Source organism: Corythoichthys intestinalis, chromosome 13 (genome assembly GCF_030265065.1).
Source record: "Corythoichthys intestinalis isolate RoL2023-P3 chromosome 13, ASM3026506v1, whole genome shotgun sequence".
NCBI lineage: Eukaryota > Metazoa > Chordata > Actinopteri > Syngnathiformes > Syngnathidae > Corythoichthys > Corythoichthys intestinalis.
The window spans coordinates 48264525-48288290 of NC_080407.1; the positions used below are offsets into that span (position 1 = coordinate 48264525).

At 38.8% G+C, this 23766-nt stretch overlaps 1 protein-coding gene across 2 annotated transcripts; it reads right to left on the reverse strand.

The window, feature by feature from the left end:
* Positions 1-458: 458 nt before the first annotated feature.
* On the reverse strand, positions 459-22694 carry LOC130927736 (coiled-coil domain-containing protein 149-like). 2 transcript variants are annotated; one of them, XM_057853725.1, is made up of 14 exons: positions 22549-22694; positions 19494-19655; positions 19380-19418; positions 18827-18934; positions 18637-18753; positions 16792-16964; positions 16658-16730; positions 13732-13816; positions 13496-13640; positions 8793-8869; positions 8657-8689; positions 4491-4580; positions 1383-1699; positions 459-714 (listed from the first exon to the last, which is right to left on the reverse strand). In XM_057853725.1, exons 1-14 carry the CDS (start codon positions 22594-22596, stop codon positions 649-651), a joined length of 1533 nt encoding a protein of 510 aa, XP_057709708.1. In that variant the 5' UTR covers positions 22597-22694; the 3' UTR covers positions 459-648. The 2 variants fall into 2 exon arrangements, with proteins under 2 accessions (XP_057709708.1, XP_057709709.1); XM_057853726.1 differs by lacking the exon at positions 8657-8689.
* Positions 22695-23766: the final 1072 nt, after the last annotated feature.

Genomic DNA, 23766 nt, shown 5'->3' on the forward strand with positions numbered 1-23766 from the left:
CAGGAAAATATTGCCCCTTCTTAAACTATTTCAGGATACGAAAGGCAAAAATATATTATGGCTAGTACTCGCAGCTCCCAGAGTTCACTGAACGCAACATACTAGCTGCTCTGCCATTGGTTATTGCTTAGCGTTCCTTGCATCCAATTGGCTAAGAGAGACCTCCACTGTATGTGTATGAGTGTATCCCTGCATTCATTCGCCTTACATGAGTGTATGAACTTTTATTCTTTACACTATTCTTGTTGTTTTTACATTATTACAATCAGATTTTATGTTGTGTCATGTCATAATTATGATGGTCTCATGACATTATTATAGTGCCACTGTCAAATAAAGTGTTACCAAATACCATAACTAGCAATTAATGAAACAACTAGAACAGTAACTGAAGAAATAATGAGAACAGAACATGATTGTTATTTACATCTATATTGCTGCAATGCATTGTGGAGGCATGTTGGATGATAACAGCGTTGACAGCAGGTGGCAGCAGAGGTTGACTGGCTACACATTTCACGTAGGTCACCCTTTTTGACTTCAAAACAGCAAATTTTGCCAAAAGGTAAGAGATGTTCATACCTGGGTACCTCTGTATTTGAATCTGTAGATGTAGTCAAACTTCTACCAATTTTTGAACTTCACTTACTAGGATGTGTTGTAAACGAGAGTTGCTCCACTGTTGTGCTGATGAATCAGGAAATCTTCCACTGCCTGGATGAAATACAGAATTTAAAAACTAATCTTGACATTTAATTACCATTTATTGCAAGATTTCTGCACAACCTTTGCATTAACTTCACATTCAAAGCTCAGATGTTTTTGAGAGACAAAACCAGTTATGGAATGTATGTCACAGAAGCCCACAAGAGCTCATGGATCCTGCCAAAATGTTACCCCCACCTCGCCCAAACACACTCTAACAACTATGCAAATCTCCTCACTGTCTTTAAGGCATGCAAAGATTCCTGATGAGGAATCCAAAAGCAAGCTGGTATCATCTTACAACTTCATTAGTTCCCACTCCATCTGGTTTCGAAACTTGCGCTCCTCGGGGAGGAAAGAGGCTCTTAGCGGCGTGCCAAATCAGCTGGCTGGTGCCGGGCTCACACCGCCGCTCCAATTTATTTAGTGGCGTGGGGATTAAAAATAGCAAGTTGCGCTGTGTAAGCACTTCATGGATTCTGGCGTTTTTGCGTGGCGAGGCCAGCTGCCTCCAGCGTGCGAGGACGAGGGCCTCGCCGCCGGCTCGCTTGGGCGTTGGAGACACATTTTCAGTACATATGCCACAAGTCACAAGGAGAACTCAATAAAAAGGCACCGACTTGAAATAGTTCAGGAAGCCCTTAGGCCAGGTTAGGACACGTGTCACTTTGCGCGACCTGATTTCTGATGTTTCTAGGTGCATCCTGGGAGTTGCGGTCCTGCCAGAACGGGCGCGATCGGTCTTGCGGGGCGTCCAGCGCCACCGCAGCTTCCTCGCCCTCTTCCACCGTCGCCGCCGGGTCTTCCTCTTCGGCCTCCCGCCCCGACTCCTCCACCGGACTCCGTCCCTCTTCATGCGTCGTGGTCGCCGGGTCTCCTTCCGTGCCGTTCATCTGCGGCGCTGCCGTCGGCGGTGCGCCATCTGCATCAAGGTTGCAACCGGCCGTATGGCATTCCCACAATGATTCATGAGAATTTCTGTCGTGTGGTATCACTGGGAGGGAAAAGATAGTCACTGGTCATTTTAGGAAATTCAGTCATACATTAAGTAACACCCTCATGATTCGAGCATCGTCACGAGTGAAAAGGAGTCTTGTCATGTGAGTAATTTTCCATCCCTGAGGGCCAGTTGATGGGGGCGCGTGTGGCCCTGGGGACTACCCTGGATCCCGGGAGGGGGGGGGGGGGGGTGGCCCTTTGCTGGGCTGCGGGTGGAGGGATGGGCTGCACTGTCCCCCGGCCTCCCGGTTCTCCGCTCGACTGAGTGGCTGTCGCGTATTTGGTGGGGCTCGCACGCGGCTGGATTTGATTGGGCACTCTCGGGTGCAGCAGGTCCAAAAACCAAAAGTGTTTTTTTGTGGCTTTTTTTTTGCCATGTGGCAAAAATGTTTTGCCACGTGGCATTTTATTTTCATGTGGCATTTTTTTTTTACCATGTGGCAAAAAAATTTTTTACCATGTGGCATTTTTTTTGCTAAGTGGCAAAATTGTTTTGCCAAGTGGCAAAAGCTTTTTGCCACGTGGCATTTTTTTTTTCATGTGGCAAAGATTTTTTGCCATGTGGCGCTTTTTTTTTACCATGTGGCAAAACATTTTTGCCATGTGGCATTTTTTCTACCATGTGGCAAAATTTTTTTGCCATGTGGCAAATTTTTTTTACCATGTGGCATTTTTTTTGCTATGTGGCAAAATTGTTTTTCCGTGTGACTTTTTTTTTGCCATGTGGCATTTTTTTTGCCCATGTGGCAAATTTATTTTGGCCATGTCGCAATTTTTTTGCCATGTGACGAAAATTTTTTGTCATGTCGCATTTGTTTTTTTGCCATGTGGCAAAACATTTTTGCCATGTGGCATTTTTTACTTGTGGAATTTTTTTGCCATGTGCCAAAAATTTTTTGCCATGTGGCATTTGTTTTGGTACGTGGCAAAATGCGTTTTGGTTTGTGGGGGGTATATGGCATTTTTTGGGGTGTATGGCTGGCCAGGGTTTAGGCCATACAAGTCCATGCCATTGATGGCTCTGCACGTCCAAATTTTACCTTCATTTTAAATGTCAGAAAACCATGTGTGGCAGTGATTTTTTTACCATAGCGAACTGACATTCAACTGGCACCCAGGTAAGGCCACATGGCAAAAAAAAATTTGCCAGATGGCAAAAAAATTGCCACATGGCAAAAAAAAATTGCCGCATGGCAAAAAAAAAAAAAAAAAGCATAAAGCAAAAATCCATTTTGCCACATGGCAAATACCACTTTTGGTTCTCGCTGTCTCTCCTCGGGTGGGGGGGCCCCGGTGCTGGGATTGGCAATGTGGCGGCGTAGGGTCGGTTGCCGACGGGCTTACACCCACAAAGGATTCACACAATTACTGGTTTCTAAATCACAGAGCTGATTTGTGTACACTCCACCCCTCCCAATCACTTATCTTATACAGTAGACTCCCCCACCCCCACCCCTTCTTTCCCTGGTCAACAGGCCCCTCACATGGTGTCAACCGGAAATCTAGCTGATGATAGCACCAACATATAAATAGTTAGTGTAGGCGTTCAATGTATTTCTTGTTGTTGTTTGTGTTTCTTTTATTTCTTTTCTTGTGTTTCTTTTCTTCTGTTCCCCCATGACCCCTTCCTGTTCGCTGCTTTGTCATAATAAACGAGTATGGGAGTATGTCATACTCTCGATGTGAAACATTAAAACTGTTCAGACCAACCAGACACTTAAGACTTCCATTCTCCGTGTCAAACAGCTGAACAGGACAGGTTAAAAAAAAAAAAAAAAACTTTTTTTTTTTTAATGCCTTTCATAATCTACAGGCTTTAAAAAAAAAAGTATAGCGACCTCAAATCTCGTCTTACAACATCGGCTGGAATATTTTTTTAGATATCGGTATTTGAAATGCCATATCGGTCAACTGCTAATATAAATAACTTTTTTTTAATACTTTAAAATGTTATGTTATGCTATGCTATGCTATGCTATGCTATGCTATGACTTCTTAAGGAGAAAATGCATTCATGATATGAGCACATTCATGTTACGAGCTTGTTTTGGAAGGGATTATGCTCATATCATGAGGGTCCACTTAATTTCATTGCAGACTTTTTGTTACTATAATTCCACTTTCGACCACTAGAAGGCATCAGATTTTTTGCTCGACAATCAGTTTGACTGAAGAAGAATGAAAACATGTCTGGCATACGGTAATATTTTCACGATATTGTTATTCAATGGCACTCAAAGGCCACATGGAGGCGCAGCAAGAGCCACTGCCCTAAAGCAAATAGGATGTTATTCACTGTTTGTTCAATTTAAGGTATAATATTTCAATTGTGAATGGAGCGATTCCTTGGCAACAAGCTAAATATAACCCCAGTGACATGGGGACGTGTGACAGGAACAGCTTAGTTCTGCTTCTTCGCTAAAATGTGGCCGCACTTTGGGGGATTACTGACCCATATTTGTGGACACGCATGAAAAAAAAAAAAAGGTTAAAGATTCTCAAAGGCCTACGCAGGAGGAGAATGCGTAGTAGTTTTCGACGGATGGAGCATCCATATTTATGCCCCTCCCGCCTTACGCGCACATTTCACACTCGGTCATCTTTCAAGAGAAGTTTTTGAATGTCAGCGGGCGAGAATTTGCCTCACATTTTCAAAATGCCATGGCATTTGGGCAACTCGCGCCAATGAGGAGACAAGACGGCAGAGGCGACGGCCGCGTGGGCTAATGGCGCTCTTTATGCCGTCTCGTCAGCGGCCTGGGTTTACGCGCGATTACTCGCTTTACCTGCGGGCGGACGGAGCTGCTGAGATGCCACGGGCGTCGGATGAAGCTCCGGTGGGAGGCGCTCGTTGGGCGTCGCATCGTCCCGACTCCCTGCGAGAACAACAATAAACTCAATTTTCTCTTCATCCTGTACGTAAATGTTTGACTTATTTTTCTGTCCAATCAGATTTCAGCCTCTACATGTTGCCACGTTAATGTAATCACTAGTTCTACCCAAATAAACAATCTGTGTATGATATCAATTTTTGTTGATCATGATTTAAAAACTCTCACCTCAGAAACTTTCAAATCAAAGTTTACATCCTAACCTCCTTCTTTTTGTGATTAAACCCATTGTAAGCCTGAAGGAAAAAGCCAAAATATCCCAAGTTTATCCAGTTTGACATTGATTTCACAATATTTACAAATTTCAGAAGATTTTTTTTTCTTTGTTTCCACATGGAGACTGCTAACTTTCGTAACTGACGAGCCTCATTGTTCGTAATATTTATGCAAAATAAATGCTATCTCCACGGTTTTTTTGCTTTTAACCAAGATTCGGGACTGTTTTGCATCCATACCGATAAAGAATTCAGTGATTTAAGCATTTATTCACAAGATTTTTTTTCTTTGTTTACACATGGAGACGGCTAACTTTCGTACCTGACTAGCCTCATTGTTCGTAATATTTACGCAAAATAAATGCTATCTGCATGTTTTGTTGTTTTTTTTTTGCTTTCAACCGAGATTCAAGACTGTTTTACATCTATATCAAAAAATAATTCAGTGATTTAATCATTTATTCACAAGAATTTTCAAATTAAAAAGGTCTTTGTGTACACGTGGCGTGGGCTAACTTTCCGAACTGACTAGCCTCATTGTTCGCAATATTTACGCAAAGTAAATGCGATCTGGACGGTTTGTTTTTTGCTTTTAACCAAGATTCATGACTGTTTTACGCCCATATCTATAAAGAATTCAGTGATTTAAGCATTTATTCACAAGATTTTTATTCTTTATTTACACATGGAGGCGGCTTTCATAACTGACTAGCCTCATTGTTCGTAATATTTACGCAAAATAAATGCTATCTGCACATTTTTTTTTTGTTTTTGTTTTTGCTTTCAACCGAGATTCAAGACTGTTTTACATCTATATCAAAAAATAATTCAGTGATTTAATCATTTATTCACAAGAATTTTCAAATTAAAAAGGTCTTTGTGTACACGTGGCGTGGGCTAACTTTCCGAACTGACTAGCCTCATTGTTCGCAATATTTACGCAAAATTAATGCGATCTGAACGGTTTGTTTTTTGCTTTTAACCAAGATTCATGACTGTTTTACGCCCATATCTATAAAGAATTCAGTGATTTAAGCATTTATTCACAAGATTTTTATTCTTTGTTTATACATGGAGGCGGCTAACTTTCATAACTGACTAGCCTCATTGTTCGTAATATTTACGCAAAATAAATGCTATCTGCACTTTTTTTTTTTTTTTTTTTTTTTTTTTTGCTTTCAACCGAGATTCGAGACTGTTTTACATCTATATCTATAAAGAATTCAGTGATTTAACCATTTATTCACAAGAATTTTCAACGTAAAAAGTTTTTTGCGTACACGTGGCGTGAGCTAACTTTCCTAACTGACTAGCCTCATTGTCTGCAATATTTACGCAAAATAAATGCAATCTGCATGTTTTTTTTTTTGTTTTTTTTTTGCTTTTAACCAAGATTCAAGACTGTTTTACATCCATATGTATAAAGAATTCAGTGATTTAAGCATTTACTGACAAGATTTTTCTTCTTTGTTTACACATCGAGGCGGCTAACTTTCGTAACTGACTAGCCTCATTGTTCGTAATATTTACGCAAAATAAATGCTATCTGCATGTTTTGTTTTTTTTTTTCCTTCCAACCGAGAGTCAAGACTGTTTTACATCTATATCTATCAAGAATTCAGTGATTTAAGCATTTATTCACAAGAATTTTCAACGGAAAAAGCTCTTTGCGTACATGTGGCGTGGGCTAACTTTCCAAACTGACCAGCCTCATTGTTCGCAATATTTACGCAAAATAAATGCTGTCTGCATGTTTGTTTGTTTTTTGCTTTTAACTAAGATTCAAGATGGTTTTACATCCATATCTATGAAGAGTTCAGTGATTTCAGCATTTATTCACAAGATTTTTCTTCTTTGTTCACACAGGGAGGCGGCTAATTTTCGCAACTGACTAGCCTCATTGTTCGCAATATTTAGGCAAAATAAATGCTTTCTGCACGTTTTTTTTTTGCTTTTAACCAAGATTCGAGACTGTTTTACGTCCATATCTATACTGAATTCAGTGATTTAAGCATTTGTTCACAAGATTTTTCTTCTTTGTTAACACATGGAGGTGGCTAATTTTTGTAACTGACTAGCCTCATTGTTAGGCAGAGTCCAGTATTCATTTATATGCAGTATTCTATGTGCAATACTGACTCACCTGCAATATTCAAAGCCTTAACTGTCAAACTTCTGCTACTGCACTGCGATTATTTGCACTGCCTGAACATAGGGCTATCACATACGCATTTTATTTTTGTTTATTGAGATTTTATACTTGCAAGTCACTTTTGAGATTTTAACTTATCATGCACTGCAAAGGGAAATGCTCCACAATTTCATTGAACAACTGTATAATGACAATAAAGGGCTATTCTATAAAAAGTTGTGATTGTATATAGAATTTATTAGTAATCTATTTATATATTATAATTGATTCTGCATGCTTTCCTCAAGTATTAAGTTTCTGATGTGAAAATTGAGTGATTTATTAGCTGCTGAAAACATACAGTAAGAAAAAAAATAATAAGTTGGCATTTTGGGCAAAAACATATGCTTATGATATGCTAAATATTGCTATTGATCCTGAAAATATAGATGATGATCTGCTGCATTTGGTGTTTTTTGTGCATCTAGTGTAAAATCTGAGAATTTTATAGCCATTTGATGTTTTGTTATATAAAAAATAAATAATCGGGATTTTATAAGCAAAAGACTTTGAATTTTTTGATGCCGCTGTTCATGGAGACTCATATATGGCTAAGGTAGGTGCCTGTTTTGGTTTTAAGTCGGTAGCAGCTTTGGTTTTAAAGATATTTGAATTAGAAGTTTTTGAAAATAGCCCCCCCCCCCCACTGATCCGCCCCGTTTTCTGTGTCCTGTCAAGTATTATGAAGTCTATTATGAAGTCTATGGCTCCTCATTCATACAAGCCAGACCCAACACTGCCACCAGATGGCAGTATATCCTCCATCAATTCAACAAAATAATATACTTTTGGACTTTTTGGAAAGTTGTTTTGATATTTAGGGGTAGTTAAAGGGTTAATTCCGATTTACGCTGAAATTCGGGTGACGTCGCCAGCACATGAACGGAACTCGTTCGTAACCCATGGACTACTTGTACATTTAAAAATCAACATCTTTGGTCAGTATGACAAATTATATTCACATTTTCGTATTCTTAACAGTTTTTTTCGTTCATTCACTTCCATTGACGATGATAGACGTCATATTTTCGCGACCATTTTGAAGATGTTAAAAATCCGTAAGCGTGCGCCCCACATTAGTCCCTAAAACTGTCAAAAGTGGCCCCAACTTCCCCGTCATCCGTCTTCATTAGCGATGGCTGCGCGCCTCTTGGCCTGACACCATATGCTACTTAAGGCGTCACAAACACACCCAAATGTGCCAAATGTGCTCGTCAACCTTTACGACAAACCATTCGAGTGTGAGGCGGCGGCGAAACTACACCCAAAAATGGCTTTGCGCAAATGTTTTGTTTTGGGGTGATTGGCCACTCAGGGGGGATGTCAATCACGCGCTTTTCACTCCAAACAAATAGTTTGCCCCGTTTCATTCCGTCCTGTTTAATACACATCAACCCCGCACCTCTCTTTCCGCCGCCTACAAATCCCCTAATAACGCCACATTCCCCCTAAATGTGTTTGTAATGTGGGCAATCATTTTCCATAATGGACGCTTGTCAGTTTTATGGCTGAGAAGGATGGTCTGGTGACAGGCCCGCAGCCCCCCTTCTCTACCACCTCATAAGCGGCACAACACCGTACTCCGGTGGGGAGAAAGGGAACTGCGTCCTGGATGGAGATGACACATGGTAAACTGACACTGAAAGAATACGTACTCCCAATTCCCACTGACACGCGGTAGGTCTGGCCTGAGACGCAGCCAAAAAGGAGAGAGAAAGATAGCACCGCAATCATGTAAGAGCGAGGAAAACACTTGAGTTTGTTGATTTTTGGAGTTCTGAGAAAACACACCTGGAAGACTCCAAAACCCAGAAACCTCCAACGTCTTCAACTTCCTTTCCAAGTCAGCAACTCTGTTCCCGAGGATCCTACAGTAGTAATGAGAAGTGAGTGTATTTGCATACTCAAGCTGGTTCGATATCCCATATTTTCTGCTCTATAAATCACCCCCCCCCCATACTTTGGCTGAGCCTGCGACTGATACGCAGGTGCAACTTAAAAACTTAAAAGTGCTATGAAATACGACAGTAAGTGACTTTAAAATGATAGCAGACCATGTTTTGGTGGAAATATCCTGAAAAGATGAACCTCATTTCAATGCTATCATTGAATGGATCATCATCATCATGAATAGCTCTGTTTGGGAAGACTTTGGTTGACTCACCATGTTTTTGTATTAGTGTATTGCATTCAGTATTTTATTAGCAGGGGCGCACATACAGTTGTAGTCAAAAGTTTACATACACTTGTGAAGAACATAATGTCATGGCTCTCTTGAGTTTCCAGTTATTTCTACAACTCTGATTTTTCTCCGATAGAGTGATTGGAACAGATACTTCTTTGTCACAAAAAACATTCATGAAGTTTGGTTCTTTTATGACTTTATTATGGGTTAACAGAAAAAGTGATCAAATCTGCTGGGTCAAAAATATACATACAAACAAGTCAGGAAAGTCGCTTGGAGCCATTTCAAAGCAGCTGCAGGTCCAAGAGCAACAGTGCAAACAATTGTTTATAAGTATAAAGTGCATGGCACTGTTTTGTCACTGCCACGATCAGGAAGAAAACGCAAGCTATCACCTGCTGCTGAGAGAAAATTGGTCAGGAGGGTGAAGATTCAACCGAGAATCACCAAAAAGCAGATCTGCCAAGAATTAGAAGCTGCTGGAACACAGGTGTCAGTGTCCACAGTCAAGCGTGTTTTGCTTCTCCGTGGACTGAGAGGCTGCCATCCAAGAAGGAAGCCCTTGCTCCAAAAGCGGCACCTTAAGGCTCGACTGAAGTTTACTGCTGATCACATGGACAAAGATAAGACCTTCTGGAGGAAAGTTCTGTGGTCAGACGAAACAAAAATCGAGCTCTTTGGCCACAATGCCCAGCAATATGTTTGGAGGAGAAAAAGTGAGGCCTTTAACCCCAAGTACACCATGCCTACCGTCAAGCACGGTGGTGGTAGTATAATACTGTGGGGCTGTTTTGCTGCCAATGGAACTGGTGCTTTACAGAGAGTAAATGGGATAATGAAGAAGGAGGATTACCTTCAAATTCTTCAAGATAACCTAAAGTCATCAGCCCAAAGATTGGGTCTTGGGCGCAGTTGGGTGTTCCAACAGGACAATGACCCCAAACACACATCAAAAGTGGTAATGGAATGGCTAAATCAGGCTAGATTTAAGGTTTTCGAATGGCCTTCCCAAAGTCCTGACTTAAACCCCATTGAGAACTTGTGGACAATGCTGAAGAAACAAGTCCATGTCAGAAAGCCATCAAATTTAACTGAACTGCACCAATTCTGTCAAGAGGAGTGGTCAAAGATTCAACCAGAAGCTTGTGGATGGCTACCAAAAGCGCCTAATTGAAGTGAAAATGGCCAAGGGACATGTTACCAAATATTAGCGCTGCTGTATGTATATTTTTGACCCAGCAGATTTGATCACTTTTTTCTGTTCACCCATAATAAAGTCATAAAAGAACCAAGCTTCATTATTGTTTTTTGTGACAAAGACGTATCTGTTCCAATCACTCTACCAGAGAAAAATGAGAGTTGTAGAAATACCTGGAAACTCAAGAGAGCCATGACATTATGTTCTTCACAAGTGTATGTAAACTTTTGACCACAACTGTAAGTGGTCCGCATGCGCGCATGCGTACTGGACGTAGACAAACGCGCTGGCCTTCAAAGGCTTCCATACGCTTTTGCGTACCGATGGCTGACCACTGTATTTGCGGCGGACACAAGAAAATAACTTCTCAAAATGTCGAAGAGGCAGGTCCCACTGAGTAATTATTTCCGTGTTCCCCCACCCCCGTCAAAATACAGACAGACGACAGAGACGTCACCGGCGCTACCGAAAAAAAGGACTTTTGTTGAAAAGTGGCTGCAGGAGGTACCATGGCTAGAAGCAAATGATGCTCGCACGGAAATGCGGGACAAAATATGCCGTGAGAATCCCAATGTCGCCGATAAGAGCAGCGCATTTTATGTAGGGTCAAAGAATTTCAGCCATCCACACTTTGAAAAGCACGAAAAAAACAGAGAGCATGTGGCAATTAAGCAAACTATCGATGTCAAACAGGACCCCACTCGCCCTATGGACAAGTGGCGGAATAAAGGTAATGAAAACAGCGCCATGCACTGACAAACGTGTTTTTGCTCGCATTTTACAAAGCTAAACATGCACGTTCAATGAGGTCTTATGAGGAGGACATCCCACTTTTACAAAGGCTTGGAGTTCATGTGGGAGCCGCATAATGCCCTTTATTTTGAATTGGTGCTTTTATGTTTATTTCTTTCACTTCAAAGTAATGGCAATTTTGTTGTGCCAGTTGATGTTAATCAAGCAATAATTGTTAATATAATTAATTAAAGTCAATTGGCTCTAAGTAAAGCCTGTCATAATTTTATCGCATCAGGCGGGTCGGCTCTCAAGCTCAATGAGGACCAAGTCACATCTCCAGGTCCTCCTCTGAGAACCTGGGCAAAAAAATATGTGCACCCCTGTTTATTAGATTGTTTTTCCTGAGTTTCCCCCTTGTTTTCCTCATTTATCCTCGTATTGATAATTTTTCTTTATTTTATATTCTTTAAGCAATTTACTATATTCTTCATTTATAAAAATGTTATCTTAGAGTTTCTGTATTTTTTTTTATTGTTGCATTATAGAATCAGGTGCTTCAATTTATTTTAATTGTATTTATTTATTTATTTAAAAACTGAAAGTGTGAAACAATTGCAAAACTGTGATATACACTTCTGGCCAAAAGTATTGGCACCCCTTCAATTCTATCCGATAATGCTCAATTTCTCACAGAAAATGATTGCAATTACAAATGTTTTGGTAGTAATATCTCCATATATTTTGCTTGCAGTGAAAAAACAGAAAAGAGAATTGCAAAAAAAAAAAAATCATTCTGATTTGACACAAAACTCCAAAAATGGGCTGGAAAAAAGTATTGGCATTTTTTGAAAAATCATGTGATGCTCTAATTTGTGTAATTAACAGCACCTGTTACTTACCTGTGGCACATAACAGGTGGTGGCAATAACCAAATCACACTTGCAGCCAGTTAAAATGGATTAAAGTTGACTCAACCTCTGTCCTGTGTCCTTGTGTGTACCACATTGAGCATGGAGGAAAGAAAGAAGACCAGCAAACTGTCTAAGGACTTGGGAAGCAAATTGTGAGGAAGCATGGGCAATCTCAGGACTAAAAGTCCATCTCCAAAGACCTGAATGTTCCTGTGTCTATCGTGCGCAATGTAATCAATAAGTGTAAAGCCCATGGCACTGTGGCTAACCTCCCTAGATGTGGACGGAAAAGAAAAATTGATGAGAGATTGCAAAGAAAGATTGTGCGGATGGTGGATAAAGAACCTCGACTAACATCCAAACAAGCTCAAGCTGTACTGCAGTCCGAGGGTACAACAGTGGCCACCCGTACTATCTGTCGGCGTCTGAATGAAAACCGACTCTGTAGTAGGATACCCAGGAAGACCCCACTTCTGACCCAGAGACATAAGAAAGCCAGACTGGAGTTTGCCAAAACTTTCCCGAGAAAGTCAAAAACATTTTGGATGAATGTTCTCTGGTCAGATGAGACAAAAGTAAAGCTTTTTGGGAAAAGGCATCATGTCATAGAGTTTACGGGGGAAAAAACGAGGCCTTTAAAGAAAAGAACAGGTCCCCGAAGTCAAATATAGCAGAGGTACCCTGATTGGGGTTGCTTTGCTGCCTCTGGCACTGGACTGCTTGACCGTGTGCATTGCATTATGAAGTCTGTGGAGGGATCTGAAAATGGCACCCTTCAAATATCAGAGACCTGGAGCAGTTGGCCAAAGAAGAGTGGTCAGAAATTCCAGCAGTAAGAAACTTATTGTTGGATACCGGAAGCGATTGTTCGCAGTTATTTTGTCTAAAGGTTGTGCTACCAAGTATTAGGCTCAAGGTGCCAATACTTTTGTTCGGCCCATTTTTGGAGTTTTGTGTAAAATGATAATGATTTTTTTTTCATTCTCTTTTGTGTTTTTTCATTGCAAACTAAATACATTAAGATATTACTACCAAAGCATTTGTAATTGCAATCATTATCTGACAGAACTGCAGGGGTGCCAATACTTTTGGCCAGCACTGTAAGTAAACTTTCTGAGCTGTCTTGGTCCTGCCCACTAAAAAAAGCTGATTTTTGCAGTCTGCTAGCATGCTATCTATAGGCTTTCTAGTCATTCTGTCAACATGTACTAGCTAGCTAACTTGCTAGAGTACAGTGTGACGTTACAACCAGAATTGATGACAAAAAGTGGGCGTTCCCTGATGCATTGTTTTGGTTGGAATAACTATGAAATGGTCAAAAAACAGCCAGATGTGCATTGCAGTCATAGCAACTTTAAACAGATTTTACATTTTACAATGTCTCAAAATACGCTAATTCTATACAATTTTGCATTATTGTTAAAATTAATTTATTGTCCGTCACTGACAGTGATAGAATTCTTACCTGTTTGTGTGGCGCTGGTGCTGGATGACGAGATTCTTCTCGTGGATGGTCTCCAGCAGGGCCGTGGCCAAAGATTTGAGATCGGAAATGGACTGAGGTGTGGGCGGGAGGCTGCAGCCGCGCTCTTCCAAAAGCATCTCCTCCACTCCATGTAAGAAGGAAAAATTGTCTTTCCTTTTCCACATAGTTGTTCTTAATTATACAATAATAATTTCTCCCTATATTTGGTTTGTTACCTCGTTGGGCTGAGAGGATCCCCGTGATTGGGCTTCCGTGTGACTTCTCATAACCACTAGAGGTTTTCCTCCTTTCCAGAGCAGTCTGCAAGTATTGTTTCAATTGTCTTTAGAAGTGACTATTGTAATTTTCAGACTATAAGATGCTACTTTTTTCCCCTGATTTTGAATCCTGCTGATTATTTGTTGATTTATTTGAGTTAATAGCAAACACTTTCTTTGACAGCGGCGTCATAACACTGCTATAACACCGTCATAATTATGACATGACGCTATCATGGGCATTAATAACATTATGAGTTATTTCAGTAAATCCATTTACGTCTAGCTCGGATCATCACATCCATTCAAAAGTGAGATAATTTGCCAGATGACACAAAATGACATGTCATAAGCATTCATTAATGCTCATGGCAGTGTCATGTCATAGTTATGATGGTCTTATGTCACCACTGTCAAATAAAGTGTTACCAAATACCATAATTAGCAATTAATTAAACAACTAGAACAGTAACTGAAGAAATAATGAGTACAGAACATGAATTTTGAATGTTATTTGCATCTCTAGCGCTGCAATACATGCTAGGAGGCATGTTGGACGACAACAGTGTTGACAGCAGGTGGCAGCAAAGGTTGACTTTCTCCCCCAAGGGAGCATTGATGGCCAAATGAAGCTTCTTGGAGCAATGAAGCTTTGCAACCAATTGGTTCAAAGTTTCATAGTGGTTCATATGGTGTTATGACAGTCTTATGATGCCGCTGTCAAATATAGTGTTACCGGTTAATATCTTTTGGTATAAATATCACATAAAACAGTGAGGACAGCTGCTGCTTATTTCGTTTTCATGTCAAATTTGGTGGGTGGCGGCTTACAGTCAGGTGTGTCTTATAGTCCAAAAATTATTGTACTTTTGATAATTTAATAAACCTAGTCTTGTTTTTACAATACATTTACATGACCCAAAATTTGATGTCCCTGTATGTGAACACCAGGTCTCAGTTCTACTGTTTTTTTTTTTTTTTAATTAGGATTTGTCATATAAGTATAATTTATGAATAAATACTAGGGCTGTCAAAATTATCGCGTTAACGGGCGGTAATTAATTTTTTAAATTATTCACGTTAAAATATTTGACGCAATTAACGCACATGCCCCGCTCAAACAGATTAAAATGACAGCACAGTGCAATGCCAACTTGTTGTGTTTTTTTGGGAGTTTTGTCGCCCTCTGCTGGCGCTTGGGTGCGACTGATTTTATGGGCTTAAGCACCCATGAGCATTGTGTAATTATTGACATCAACAATGGCGGGCAACTAGTTTATTTTTTGACTGAAAATTTTACAAATTTTATTGAAATGAAAACAACGAGGGGTTTTAATATAAAATTCCTATAACTTGTACTCACATTTATCTTTTAAGAACTACAAGTCTTTCTATCCATGGATCGCTTTAACAGAATGTTAATAATGTTAATGCCATCTTGTTGATTTATTGTTATAATAAACAAATACAGTACTTATGTACCGTATGTTGAATGTATAGTATATCAATCTTTTGTCTAATCTTTCCATTCCGACAATAATTTACAGAAAATTATGGCATATTTTATAGATGGTTTGAATTGCGATTAATTACGATTAATTACAATTAATTTTTAAGCTGTAATTAACTCGATTAAAATTTTTAATCATTTGACAGCCCGAATAAATACAATTATAAAGTCATAAATGTTAACAATTTAAAACTTATGAAAACTCGCCTCACACTCTAAATTTATTAAATAATAAAAAAAAAATCTTTCTTAAATTATTATAAATGAATAAAAATTATCAATAAATAAAGAGAATAATTCCAGTTTTATTTTATTTTATTTTTTTAAGTTAAAATAATATATTTATTTTTTAATTAAGAATATTTACTATTTACCAAAGCTTAAACTCACACATAAAAACAAAATACTGCCCTTCCACACCCTTAACCGACCTATCTTCCCTCTTCTTATCCTTCTGGTTACTCGGGATGTTCCCTCCCCTAATGACGCCCCCTTGTGGATGCTCATCTATCTGTGCCACTGGCGGTGCTAGACGTCCAATTCATTCTAACAGTCGACACTTTGGACTAGCGCTGCAACGATTAATCAATTAACTCGAGTAATTCGATTAGAAAAGAGCGTCAAATCAAATTTTGCTGCTTCGAGGATTCGTTTCAAGTTGACGTTGTAATGGTTTGTTTTGAAAGTGTTGCATTTAGTTTTATCATTCTGGTTGGATACACTGCCCTCTTGTGGCAACAGTGAATATGCCATAACTCGTCTAACATGCCTGAATCCAGCTGCACCCTGTTAAGACCAACATAAGGTATGTTTTTGTTTGCTTTATGATTGTTAATTCGTCCCTTATTTAGTTTAAAAGTATATTTAGCATTTATTTGTGGGAATATGTGTTTGAATTATATTTTAAGAACATTGTAAAACAAAACGTTAGTATCTTATAGCATTTCAGCTAGCTGACAGTTGCTTTGCAAGTTAGCCAATTGTTCTTTTGTTGTACTTAGACCCTCATTTATTTGTTTTTTTACATCGTTTGAGGCAAAACTCAGGTATTTTCATTTATTTTTAAATGAATTTATTGCTCTTCTGAAATGAAAGTTCAATCCTGCATCGTTTGAAGGAACACTCAGGAATTTTATTTTGTATTCGCATTTAATGCTCTTTTGAAAGTTAGCATAAAAACTTTTTTTTTTGTTTGTTTTTGTTTTACATCTCCTAAAATTTATTTTTCAACGCATTAAATGTTCGTGTTACTCGGATTACTCAATTATTCGAACTAATTGATAGATTTAAAAAATCGATAATTGCAGCCCAACATTGGACATCAAGCGCTGTCAGTGGCAGCCAATGAGTGCCCTCAGGATTAAAAACCTTTACCTTGTACTTCATGATGTTGGATTTCAGAAGATTGACTTCCTTTTGCAGTTGTGTGAAGCGCTCCTGCAAATACCTTCCAAAGCAGAAAGTGCCGTTACATCAATGAAACAACAGACGGTGTGTGTCTGCGTTACCGGTTTTCCATGCAGAGCGCATCCACGTCCACGATGCGCGAATCCCGGTTGCCCAGGACGTGGTTGAGCTCCACGTTGAGTCGCTCGGCCTTGTCACGGTACGCTCCACGCTCTGCCTTCACGTCGTGGAGCTCATCCGTCAAGGCCTTCATGTTTTGCTCCATTTTTTCCATCTAGCAGAACATACAGTGGTATGAAAAAGTATCGGAACCTTTTGGAATTTCTCACATTTCTGCATAAAACCACCATCAAATGTGATCTGATCTTTGTCAAAATCACACAGATGAAAAAACAGTGTCTGCTTTTACTAAAACCACCCAAACATTTATAGGTTTTCATATTTTAATGAGGATAGCATGCAAACAATGACAGAAGGGGGAAAATAAGTAAATGAAGCCTCTGCCTAAGGAGACTTAAAGAGCAATTGAAAACAATTTTTGCCCAATCACGGATGAGTGGTTTAAAGCTGCCCTGTCCACTATAAAATACACACCTGGTAAGAATTGTCTTGATGAAAAGCATTGTCTGTGGTGCATCATGGCTCGGTCAAAATAGCTGTCTGAAGACCTGTGATCAAGGATTGTTGATTTGTGTTAAACTGGGAAGGATACAAAACCATCTCTAAAAGTCTGGATGTTCATCAGTCGACAGTCAAGAGAGGTTGTCTACAAATGGAGAGAGTCTGGTACTGTTGCTTCTCTGCCAAGGAGTCACAGTCCAGAAAAGATGACGTCAAGAGTTCAGCGCAGAATACTCAGAGAGGTAAAAAAAAGAACCCTAGAGTGTCTTCTAAAGACTGACAGAAATCGCTGGTACAGTCCAATATCTATGTGCACACATCAAGTATATGTAAAACTGTGGCTAAAAATGGTGTTCATTTGAGGACTCCACGGAGGAAGCCACTGCTGTCTATAAAAACATTGTTGCTGGTTTAATGTTCGCAAAAAGGCACTTGGACACTCCACAGATGTTTTGGCAAAATATTTTGTGGACTGATGAAATCAAAGTTGAATTGTTTGGGAGTAAAACACAACATTACGTGTGGAGGAAAAATGGAACAGCTCACCAACATCAACACCTCATCCCCACTGTGAAGCATAGTAGAGGGAGCATCATGATTTGGGGTTGTTTTTCTGCCTCGGGGCCTGGACAACTTGATATCATTAATGGAAAAATGAATTCAAAACTTTTTCAAGATGTCTTGCAGGAAAATCAGACTGTTTGTAAGACAGTTAAAGCTAAAACAAAAAAAAAACAAAAAAAAAGGATGGATGCTGAAAAAAAACATGATCCAAAACACAGAAGTAAATCAACTTCAGAATGGTTTCACAAGAACAAAATGCACGTTTTGGAGTGGCCAAGTCACAGTCCAGACTTGAACCCCATTGAGATGCTGTGGCATGACCTAAAAACAGCGATTCATGCCAGACATCCCAGGAATCTTACTGAACGACAGCAGTTTTGTCGAGAAGAATGGGCCAAGATTAGTCCTGATCGATGTGCCAGACTGATCTGCAGCTACAGGATGCGACTGGTCGAAGTTATTGCTGCCAAAGGGGGGGGGGGCACAAAATATTAAATGTGATGGTTCACTTACTTATTTCCCCCCCTTCTGTGATTGTTTGCATACTATCCTCTTAAAAATAGGAAAACCTATAAATGTTTGGGTGGTTTTAGTTAAAGCAGACACTGTTTTTTCATCTGTGTGATTTTGACAAAGATCAGATCTCATTTGATGGTGATTTTATGCAGAAATGTGAGACGTTTCAAAAGGATCAGATACTTTTTCATACCACTTTATACTAAATATAGGCCAGTAAATTCTATGGACATGCTTTTGCCAACCTGATGGCCTGCTAGCTCCAAACGTTGGACCAAATCTTCACGTTCATGCGCTGGGAAGTGCCGCGCGCCCACCTCGTCGTCCCCTAGCCGCTGTCGAGTGATCGTCATTCGCAGGAGCTGACCGCGCCGAGAAAAGTGATATTTTCAGTTATAGCGACATGGCCGGAGGCGTGTACAGTTTTGTGCTCACCTTGTTATCTCCTCGGGCTTCCAGTAGTCGCTGGGTCAGCTCCTTGGTCTCCTCGCCGAGCTGCGTGACTCGCTGCTTGGAGTCTCGCAGCATCTGGGCAAGGTTAATCTACAGCAACATTCAGATTATACAGTTTATTGATTATCAAGTGAGTAAACAGCTATTCTTTTCAGCAGATTAATGATTTCTAGACTGCAGTCCTCAATCTTTCATTGAAGACAAAATCAATTTTATTAGAATTGTATTTTAGCAAGAAACCAAGTCAACACACACGTTTTACGTTTGCGGGCCAAACAAAATGATGTAATGGGCCCGATCTGGCCCCGGGCCCCTCAAGTTTTTCACCTTTGATCCAAAAGTAATTTTAAAACCTTCAGTACATTTAGGAGTATTTTAAAGAGAATTTTGAACACTATGATAAGAAACAGGCAAAGCGTTCTTTCCTTCTCGACCACTAGGCGTCGCCATCGTCACGGGAACCAACCGGTCCTCTTGTAGTATCATGAACAAAAGTTTCGTCAAAAATCTCCATCAAGCAAGATCTGGTGCTTACTTGATTGCGTTTCTCCGGCGGTAATGACGGGTCACCGTCCTAAATTGTACATAAACACAAGTCAATGTCAAAACTAGCTAACCTGTTGATTTGTTTTTCAACATGCACACTCACAATGAGCTCCCTGTACTTCTCCTTGAGTCCTTGGTGGCGCTCTCGGAGCTGGTTGGCCATCAGCCTGTACTGGTCTCGCTCCTGCTGACATGTGTCCAGCTCCTTGGACAAAATGAGAAGGGCCTCTTTTTTGCTCTCCAGCTTGCGCTTACACACCAGGAACTAGCAGAATCACAAATATATTGTCGTCAATGGAAGTCAAAGATTTAAAGCTATTCACGCATTCATTTTTGATCCATTTTATTTCGGCAAGCCATATGTATAGATACATATACATATACATATATATTTATATATATATATATATATATTAGGGCTGTCAAACGATTACAATTTTTAATCGAGTTAATTACAGCTTAAAAATTAATTAATCGTAATTAATCGCAATTAATCGCAATTCAAACCATCTATAAAATACGCCATATTTTTCTGTAAATTATATATACATTCTGTAAAATAATTTGTTGGAATGGAAAGATAAGACACAAGATGGATGTATACATTCAACATACGGTACATAAGGACTGTAGTGGGCATTTCACTCTACTGTCATTTAAATCTGTCTATGCTGTCCTCACTCCGAAGCGTCTACTTTTTCCAAAGCTAGACAGCTAGTGAACGACGCCTTAATAATCAGACTTCTTCCTTTTTCATCTGATTTATTAACAAAATGGCCTCAAACCACTGTCCTCTTTAGACCGTAGTGAAACTACAAAAAAAAGTACACAAGCATTGCATTAGCAACAACGTTAGCTTAGCACGCTATACAGGTTCACTAAACATAAACAAAAACAGTCTCATACAAAAAATATAACACTTCGCTTACTAACATAATATGTACATTCTTTACAACAACCATACTTACGGACAAATCTTGTCCAAGGATCATATAAGCACAACATTACAACGTAGGCGTCAGCCTGAGACGTCGTGCAGTCATATTGAACTGGCAAGAAAGCAATAAACCATGTCGCAAAGCGACCAAAAGAGTTCGCTGTTAGACAGCACAAAAAACCTTGCTGTAAAACTTACCAAAAAGCAGAATACTGTCTGAGCGGGACATGTGCGTTAATTGCGTCAAATATTTGAACGTGATTAATTAAAAAATTAATTACCGCGCGTTAACTCGATAATTTTGACAGCCCTAATATATATATATATATATATATATATATATATATATATATATATTAGAGCTGAAACGAGTACTCGAGCAACTCGAGTAACTCGAGTTTAAAAACTGATCAGAGTAATTTTATTCACCTCGAGTAATCGTTTATTTTGACAGCTCTAAGCATCACGTTTTGCTCGGACTACTTTTAATGCGGGACAACGCGCTGTCACGTGCGGAGAGGAAGAAGGGGGAAAAAAAAACTTACTGCACCCGACAGCCGCCACAAACGACGCCGACGTTGCTAAATACTAGCCCGCACGATGCTACGTTGGTACAGGTAGCGTCTGATGCGTCTCATAGAGATCACATGTATGTTGAACTAGATGATAAATGACAGACTTGGCCGCGTCTGGGCAGCTTTAGTAAACAGCCGCCATCTTAAAGCAGTAGAGCGCTAAGCGCTAATAAAGAGCGCTAAGCGCTAATAAATAAGATTAACGTTACTGTTCTGAAGTAACGTTAGCCCTGCGGAGGGCTAGGTTTCTATTAATTATGACCACTGTCGATGCTTGGCTAACGTGTCTTACATACAGGCTTTAATATAACATAGCATTGTGGAGTGATGAGGGTGTAAAATAAAAACTTAATCATGCTAACTATCAATTTTAGCTCAGTAGTCATTGCTGGATAAAACACCAAGTAGCACTGGTGCTAATGTGCTCCAATACAGCCTGTATCATACATTTATTTTGAACACTGCAAAAACTCAAAATCCTATCAGGACTTGCAGTTTAGACTAACTTAAAACTTAACTAGAACTTAAAAATGGCTTGACACAAAGAGAAATTCAATTGAAAGACGTGGGAAAAAATCCAAACTTGAAACTTGAAAGTGATGTGTGTTATCAAGTGTAACGGCAGTTTTAGGTAAGATATATATATATTTTTTTGTAATAAGATCTAAAGTTTTTTGAGTGAAAGCAGTGAATTAGTCTTTTTTTTTTTTTTTTTTTTTAATTCTAGTTACATCTGAGATGCAATTGTTGGCTGTTTGCAACAATATACATCGAAAATAAAGACATTGATTGACTGAAAATGGTTCAAAATTAGATGAAATGTCTTGTTTTCTCATGTATATTTATATATGCTCTTCACCTAAAAATATATTTGTTTTATCCGATTACTCGATTAATCGATAGAATTTTCAGTCGATTACTCGATTACTAAAATATTCGATAGCTGCAGCCCTAATATATATATATATATATATATATATATATATATATATATATATATATATATATATATATATATATTTTTTTTTTTTCAAAATATGACAAGTGGCTGTCAAATGCGGGTTGTAAAATATTGGGCCACAATTAGACCCCGGAACTTACGTTTGAGACCACAGTCCTATATTAATATAATAAAAACACGTAAGAAAATCCTAATTTATGCATAAAAGGTTTTTTAAAAATCATTTGGATCATAATTTTTCAAGAAAATCCAATTAATATAAGTGGCACACGGCAAAAATTAAGAGTTGAAAAATGGAAACGATTAAAAAAAACTGTGACAACAAACCCCGTTCTCCCCTATGTTAAGTACGAATAATTAATGACTTTACTTGAGTACCGGTCAGGTGATTGTGCATACGTCAACACCTGACCATTAAATGGAAAGACAAACATTGCAGCCAAGAGTGCTAAGTGGCGTTCAGGTACATTCACTGGCACCTTAACACTGCAAATAGCATCGGTAGCGACATATAATAAGAATTTTTGACTAAGAATAGTTGTTCAATCGTCGTTCAGAAGTATATTTATGTGCTAGTTATCGAGGAAAAAGTTGAGCATCACTCCCACCTGCTGGCTCCATATGTTAAGGGGGAGTCTCTCAAAAGGATGCCCATGGATGGACTGGACAATACCGTCTTACTCACCTCACTCACCAGTCCTTGCCAGTCACCCTCGCTTCGAGAATACTGCATTCCGCGAGTATATTCAAGAAAGTGTTTGAATGGGGAAGGACCTGCAACGACGTGTGTTTACCGGCTACGTCACATGAACGAGAGTAGTTAAGTCAGACGAGGTGAAGGAAAACAACTGCATCCTGTTCATTTTTTGAAAATAAATCATCTCGCTACTATTCTGTTTCGATCTTAGTCACTTCATTTTTCGTATGATGACTTACCAACGTGTTTTTGATTCATACGGAAGTTTTTTTTTACTTTAAATATGGATAAACTGTCAAAAAGGAGGTGAAAGTAAGGCGGAAAACGATAACAGCGTACACTTGCTACCTTTACTTCCGGCCTGTGCGGATGCTAACTATAATTTCATCAACATACTTTTATTAATCTTTATATTTATTCCTATGTTACGGAAGTGTATTGCATCCACAAGAAAAAAAAAGGGGGGGGGCTGTTTTTTGTATAAATTTTTTTTCAACACTGTTTTTCTGAGTAATTTGTTTTTGGGGCTGGGTTTTGAATTATTTTTTTTCAACCCTCCGTTTTTCTGAGTAATTTATTTTGGAGGTCGTTTTTTTAAATTATTTTTTCCCCCCAACTTCATTTTTCTGGGTAATTTATTTTTGGGTTTGTTTTTTGAATTTTTTTTCCAACTTGTTTTTCTAAATAATTTATTTATTTTATTTTTTTTTTTTTTTATTAATTTGTTTTTTTTTTCCAACCTTGTTTTTCGAAATAATTTATTTTCGGGTTTATTTTTTTGAAATCGTTTTTTTTCCAACTTTGTTTTTCAAAATAGTTTATTTTTGGGTTTGTTTTTTGAATTTTTTTTTCCAACTTTGTTTTTCGAAACAATTTATTTTTGGGTTTGTTTTTTGAATTTTTTTTTTTTTTTTTTTTCCTGAGCTTGGCTACCGAGGAAAAAATATTTGTTTAAAATTCAAGCACTTGGAAGTCTCGCGCGAACTGCATCCTGCAAGTTCAATACTGGAAGACACCTCTCGCGAAACCTTCAAACGGTCGTTTTTTTTTTCTTTTTTTTTCCAAACAAACTTTATTTATACAAAAACAAATACAAATAATGAGCAAACAATTCACATACAATCAACCGACTTACAACAACAACAACAAAATAATAAATAAAATGGTCGGGGTCATTTTTAACACAAGCCGCACTGTTTGCAAAGT

Excerpts from the sequence above, each read along its gene's own strand:
- LOC130927736 (XM_057853725.1), bottom strand. The coding sequence starts at position 22,596 with ATGCAGTATTCTCGAAGCGAGGGTGACTGGCAAGGACTGGTGAGTGAG. Across the intron at positions 18,754-18,826 it reads AAGCCCGAGGAGATAACAAG|CTCCTGCGAATGACGATCAC; the intron begins GTGAGCACAAAA and ends CGGCGCGGTCAG. Across the intron at positions 1,700-4,490 it reads GCAGCTCCGTCCGCCCGCAG|TGATACCACACGACAGAAAT; the intron begins GTAAAGCGAGTA and ends TTTCCCTCCCAG.